General features: G+C 41.9%; 1 protein-coding gene across 1 annotated transcript; it reads right to left on the minus strand.

The window, feature by feature from the left end:
- Positions 1 to 2903: 2903 nt before the first annotated feature.
- LOC146884641 (uncharacterized) lies at positions 2904 to 3701 on the minus strand. The gene has a single exon (XM_085675953.1). The coding sequence runs from the start codon at positions 3699 to 3701 to the stop codon at positions 2904 to 2906; it is 798 nt and encodes a 265-aa protein (XP_085532079.1).
- Between the last annotated feature and the right edge of the window lie 3170 nt (positions 3702 to 6871).

The following is a 6871-nucleotide window of genomic DNA, read 5'->3' on the forward strand; positions in this document are numbered from 1 at the left end:
GGTTTTGGAAAACTTTTTCGCATTCGTCGTTCCAAGAAAACTTCATGGATTTTTTGAGTAGCTGGATGGAGGGTTGGTTTTGTTCGGAGAGTTTCGGGAGGAATCTGGATATAATGGTTAGGCAACCTGTAACATCCCTACTGGAAATTACTTATTTAAAATAAATAATTAAGAAAATAACTTCAACATGAAACTTTTATTATTTCTAAACACAGAAAAATTCAAAAAAAATTATTCGAACCGTCAAAGATCAATTAAAGCTATAATGATAGTCTTATAACAATTCTCAAAATCCAATAAAATAACAGAAATTAAATATAAGTTCCTAGCTCGAATCCCCAACTAGCCCCTCTCTCCATCTCAGGTGTTAGCAATATCACCTGTATCATCAACTGCTCCCGTGTAAAGAATTATCGTGTAAAGAATTACACGATCATTGCCAAGCACAAACAGAAATGGTAAGCTCAAAAATATAATAAAACATATAAATTAAATAATATAAATACACCAGTTATATTAACAAAGTTAGACCATGGTCAAGTCCATAATACCTCCAAGGCTTTTCAATCCTTCAATTCACCTAACAAAAAATAGCCATGGACTCAAGATTCATGATGCTCACACGAACTTGCCCGCTCGTGGTCCTGCCTCTACGAACTTCCCCGCTCGTAGTCCTACTCTACGGACTTTCCCGCCCGTAGTCCAACACATGTGATCCATCAGCTACGTACCTCCTCGCACGCAACATCTCTCAAATGTGGGAACGGAACATACGAACTTACCTTGCTCGTATCCTCACATGAGAGCAACTGGGTATGAACCTCCTAGCTCATACCATCACATGTTAACCACCATCCATGAACCTACCCGCTCATGGCACATCATCTCCTGATCCACGTTTGCATCAATGCGTACTACACACACAAACTGCACTAAACTCGCTTGGGCTAGAAGATTTAGCTTAAGTGACCAGGCCTGTCTCACTTAAGCTAATCTTTCCCGCCTGAGCGAGCATGCTACAACAGCACACTTGCGAAGTCTCGCTTAGGCGAGCCTATCTCGCTTGGGCGAGCTCCTCCTTTGCCTAAAGCTAACACTTTCGCCTAGGCGGCGAGTTAAGCACAACATATAACCAATCACGAGTTCTCGCTTAAGTGAGAACCTCTCGCCTGAGCGAGATGCCCAAACCCAAGTCTCACAACCCTCGATTTCTCACTTAAGCGAGATGCACTCGCTTGAGCGAGATAACATGTCGCCCAAAACCCTGGGCCTCCGCCTGAGCGAGTGGCTCGAGCAGAATTAGGGTCAAGGCTTTGCAACTTTCGCCTAGGCTCGCCTGGCTCGCTTGAGCGAGATTAGCATATGGAAACCCTGTTTACGCACTCACAATCACATAAACAATGCCAAACCACATCCCAATTGTTCACAAACAATCCACAATAGTGCCCAAGTTTTATAAACACGATTTAACCCAAATTGACTTCCAAAATTCGAGATTGGTACATAAACAATCATACAACACCAAAAACCCCCCAATCATATTCATACCGAAGTATAAGATGCTTTCCAAACCACATCAAAACAACCCATCTCTAATTCACATCAGGTTTAGCATGAAAATTCATGGTACACAATCATAAAATCATGCTATTCATTCATAACCATAAAATCAAAGCATAAAGATCCCCTAACCTGAAATTCCCTACTCTAATTGGTCTTTTAGCCTTTGCTTTGTGCTACCCAAAACCCTCCTTTTCTGTCCCACAAAAATGTAGCTCTTCTCTCAACCCAACTCACTTTTCTCCTCTGAATTTCGTCCTCCTCTTAGCACTCTAAGTTTTTCAGTCTCAAAACCCTTCTAATTGCCTTATTTTGCCTTTTTATGTGGTCCAAAAACGAAAAAAACACTTGGGTGAACATAATTGCCCTTCAAAGGCCATTATGGGCTGTTTTCCTAGCCTCTCTTGGCTGTCCATTGTCTCTAAGGTTTTCCCACCCTTTCATATTCAGAATACCATTATATTTAACAAAAAAAAAATAAAGAAGTTATTTCATTCTAAGCAAGGTTTGAACCCACAACCATTCAATTACCAAGTAAATGCACAACCAATTCAACCAAATCATATTTCATGACCAATCTTAGAATTTTATGATTACATTATCATTCAACATGATCATGCACAAAATTAAAAACAATAATAAATCAAAGATCACACAATTGGCATACCTAGGACTCGAACCCAAGTCCTCTCACACAACTAAGTACTCTCAACCATTTAAGCTAGTACTTTTCCACATCACACAATCCACATTAAATGCCTTAAAAGCTCATGCTACCCGCATTTATTAAATAATTATTATTTAAATTTTAAATTTTCTCGGGTCTTACACAGCCTATTAGGCGCTAGACCTCTTTGATATTGTTGGGGCTTCGCATTTCGATGATAGCAGTGCACTTTTCAGGGTTTGCTTCGATGTCGCGTTGTGTGAGCATGAAGCCTAAGAATTTGCCACGATCGACGCTGAAAACGCACTTTTCAGGGTTAAGCCTGAGGTTGTATTGCCGTAGCGCGAAAAATACTATGGATAGGTCTTGTGCATGCTGCTGGTGGCTTGGTGATTTGACAACCATGTCATCGACGTATACTTTGAAACACTTGCCCATCAAGTGACTGAATACTTTGTCCATTAATCTTTGGTAGGTTGCACTTGAGTGTTTTAGGCCGAAAGGCATGACCTTATAAAAATAATTGGCGTCATCAGTGATGAATGTGATTTTGTTCATGTCAATTGTGGCCATTGGAATCTGGTTGTATCTGGAATATGCGTCTAAAAAACTGAGAACCATGTTTCTGGCTGCACTGTCAACTAGCCGGTCGATATTGGGTAAGGGATAGGCATCTCTAGGCAGACTTTATTAAGGTCCGTGTAATCGACGCATATTCGCCATTTTCATTTGCTTTTTTGACCAGAACCACGTTAGATAGCCAGGTGGTGTAGTGGGCTTCCTCGATGAAGCCAACGTTAAGTAACTTTTCGGCATCTACTTTTGCTGCTAGCAAGTGTTCCTCTCCCAACCAAACGAACCTGGCTTCTTTGTAGATGAACAGCTTATGAACTGCTACCTGAGGGTCGACACCAAGTAAATTTGCGGCTGACCAGGCGAAAAGGTTGGCGTTGGCGATAAGGGTAGGTGCCAAGATATCGCGTTGGACCTGGTGGAGGCTGGTACCCAATTTGAGAGTGCGGCCATTAGAGAGTTCTAAGCTTACAATGTTGTCAACTGGCTCGATTCGTGCATCGTGTCCGACTCTGGGGTCTAGATCCTTGCCAGATAAAGCTACGCTAGAGCCGTATAGACGTTCAATGTTGTTGGTTTGTAGGATTAGTAGTTGGGGGCGTAGGCTTGCCATATAGCATTCTCGTGCGAGCTGTTGGTCGTCGTTAATGGTAAGGATGTCACCTGATGGGGAGGGGAATTTCATGGCTAGGTGGGGTGTGGAGACGACGACGCCTAGAGTGTTGAGGGACGGTCGGCCAAAGAGGACATTGTATGAGGTGGGTGCGTCTATGACAAGGAAACAAATGGGGATTGTTTTAGTTTGAGAAGCTTCCCGAAAAATAGTGTGTAGGTCTATATATCCACGGGTTGAGACCTTTTCTCCAGAGAATCTGTAGATAGGTTCATCATAGGGAACCATGACAGTGGGTGAAATTGGAGTTTTTGGTAAGTTGTCCAGAAGAGGATGTCAATGGAACTTCCTTGATCGATAAGCACTTTTTTTACCGCGTAGTTCTCTAGTTCCACTGTGATTACCATGAGGTCATCCTTTTAGTGGTCGACGTCGTGGAAATCATCGTCAATAAAGGTGATGGGAGGCATGTTGCATCTACGGTGAGAGTGGGTTATTTGATTGATGGATTGGAGGTGATAGAGGTGTTTCTTCCTGGCTGATGAGGTGGAGCTGCCATTGGCATAGCCCCTTGAGATGGTATTGATTGTGCCGCATAGGGTGGATCAGCCGGGTTGACGTTAGTGCAGGTAGGTTGTGGTTCTTGGCGGTTGGGTTTATTGGTGTGATGATCGTGTTGAGTATTGCGAGGGGGATGTCGGTTATCAGACCGTGATGGATGCGGGGGTCCGTCTCCGTGGACAAAATGGCGAAAGTGGCCAACGCGAACCAATTCTTTGATTTTGTCTTGGAGCGCTTTGCATTCGTCTGTAGTGTGACCATTATTTTTGTGGTATCGACAATACTTGGTCATGTCGGCATTGGGAGGTTGAATGTTTTGCGAGGTGGTGGGATGAGATCGGCATGGAGGGCTTCATCGAGAAGTCAAGATCTGGGGACGCTTAGCAGAGCATAGCTGGTGAAGCATGGCTGTCTAGGCTCTCTGAGCCTAGAGTTAGGTTGTGGAGGTGGTTTATCTGGGCCGGTGGTTGAGGGGTGTAATCATTGCAGAACTTGTTGTGGAGGTTTTGCATCACTTCCATGCGGATGTAATCCGCGACATGGAGCTTGTGTTTGTGCATGGAGGCGGGGGGGGTGGAGGTAGACGTTATTAGCGAAAGGTCCTGGTTTGAGGGTGAGAGCCATACACTGTAGAATCATTTCTTGATTGAGGTTGGGCGTGCAGAGGGCGGCTTTGCTGAAGCGGTCGATGAAAGCACGCATCGTCACGTCTTGTTCTTGTCTGACGCTAAGAAGGGATAGGGTTGTGGTTTGATGTGGGTGGCTTCCAGCGAAGTGGGTGGTAAACATGTGGTGTAAGACCCGTGAAAATTAAATAATTAAATAATTAATTAATTAATAAATGCGGGTAGGAAGAACATTTATGGTATTTAATTCTAGTTTGTATGACGTGGAAAAGTACTAGCTCAAGTGGTTGAGAGTACTTTAATTGTGTGTATGTTATTTATGTATTAATTAATTATTATTGTTTTAATAATATGTGTAATTATGTTGTGGAATAATATAATATGTGAATTATATTAATGAGCAAGAAATTAATTGGCTTGATGGTTTAACATTGATTTGGTATTGGCATGGTTGTGGGTTTAAGTCGGAGAACCCAAATTAAACTTTATTTTTGCCAAACTTAGTTTTGGATTGAATATGAAAGGGTAGAGGAAAATCCTAGCAGCCAAAGAGGGTTGGAAAACCATCATAAGACAACCAATTAAAGGACATTAACCATAATTTAATTGGATTTTCGTTTTAAACCATTAAACCACATTAAGAGCACTTTTAAAAGGCTAATTAGAGGTAAGAAAGAGGGTTTTGGTAGGCTGTTATTGTGGTTGCAGAAGGGAGAACGAAAATTTAGTGTTTGTGAGGATTAAGAGTGTTGAGAAGAACCAAAGAGGGCCATTGGTGATCAAGGGAGAATTTTCAAAGTTCTAAGCAAAGGAGACCAGGTTAGGGGAGATTTTACGCGCTAAAAAGGAGGTGTGCAGAACATAAATGAATTACTATTACAAAAGGGGGTGTAAACCTGAAAACAGGGGGTGCAACTAGCTCCAAAAATGTTTTATTTTAAAAATAGATATTCCAATTGGAAAAAGGGGGTGTAAACATGAGAATTGGGGGTGTATTTAGTACCTGAACTATTTCTCTCCAAAATTCCTATTTTGGGACTTAATTTATGAATTAAAATATTCATTATTTACACCCTTGAGGACCTAAATTAAATTACAGTTGCATTATTAAACTCAAGAATATCTAATAATAAATTTAGCATGCAACTAGATACGATTTTTTAAGCGCAAAAATAATACTAAATTCCCAAAATTTAATTATTGAATGTGAGTCAAGGTTCGACTCATCATAACTTTCATGCGGTTTGAAAGCGGGCAGCGCTTGGCGGTACGTGTCCCCCGCCAGGCGATTTTACTGCAGTAGTATTGGTGTGATTGTGTGATATATATAACTATACAATATTTCTATGTATGTGTAATATGTTAGTTCACCCTATCTGCTTGTGTTTGACGATGATCGTGTACGCGGTACACGGGAGCAAATGTTATTGCAGGTGGATCTGGTGAGGCCTAGAGACGGAGCGGGGCTAGTTTTGGGAGAAGATTTTATGAGAATTTTTATAAAGTTTTGTTTTTATGCTTTCAAATAAATTGTAATTATAAATATTCTGGACTTTTGGATAATTGCAATCTTATTTATACTTATGAATTTTGATTTATTATGAAAGTAATAGAAGTTTATTTTAACTTTTTTCCGCGTTTTGGGAGTATCAGTTATAATAAAAGTTTTATTATTTACTTCTTTATTTTTTTATTTAAATTCGTAATATCCGGTCGGGATGTTACATGTGGGAGAGTGTGTCAAAACAGTCAATGGAGTATGAAGGAAGGGTGGTGAACCATTCAAGGGCATGGCTTTTGAGGATGGTGGGAAAAGCTTTACAAAAAACGACATCGTGGGATGTATAGAGGGCGACGCGGCTTATGTATATTTTGAGGTGCTCGTCGGGGTCGGTTTCTCCCGTATAACGGTCTAGTGTGAAGGGTTCCCACTGGACGGGGAGAGATGTGTTGGGGATAGCATCAATGAAAGGGTGGCGATGTTTGGGTGGTTTGGGTGGTAATGGGTGTGGTGGAATGGGATGGTGGATAAGGGTATGAAAGGTAGTGGTGAAGTGATGAGGTGGGATATGGGTGGTGGGGAGGGTGGCAGTAGGGGTGGTTGCTGCGGGGTGCCTCGGGATGGTGGGTGGAGGATAAATGTCTGCGTGATGGGTAGAGATGATGGGTGGGATTGTATTCACTTTCCTCCTCGTTGGGTTGGTAGGCTGGGGACTTGGGGGCTTCTGACGATTCCTTGGCTTTCCCTTTCTAGGTAGGGTCAGCCTCGAT

This window comes from Vigna unguiculata, chromosome 7 (genome assembly GCF_037176805.1).
Source record: "Vigna unguiculata cultivar grain cowpea cultivar isolate G323 ecotype 2 chromosome 7, ASM3717680v1, whole genome shotgun sequence".
Taxonomy (NCBI): domain Eukaryota; kingdom Viridiplantae; phylum Streptophyta; class Magnoliopsida; order Fabales; family Fabaceae; genus Vigna; species Vigna unguiculata.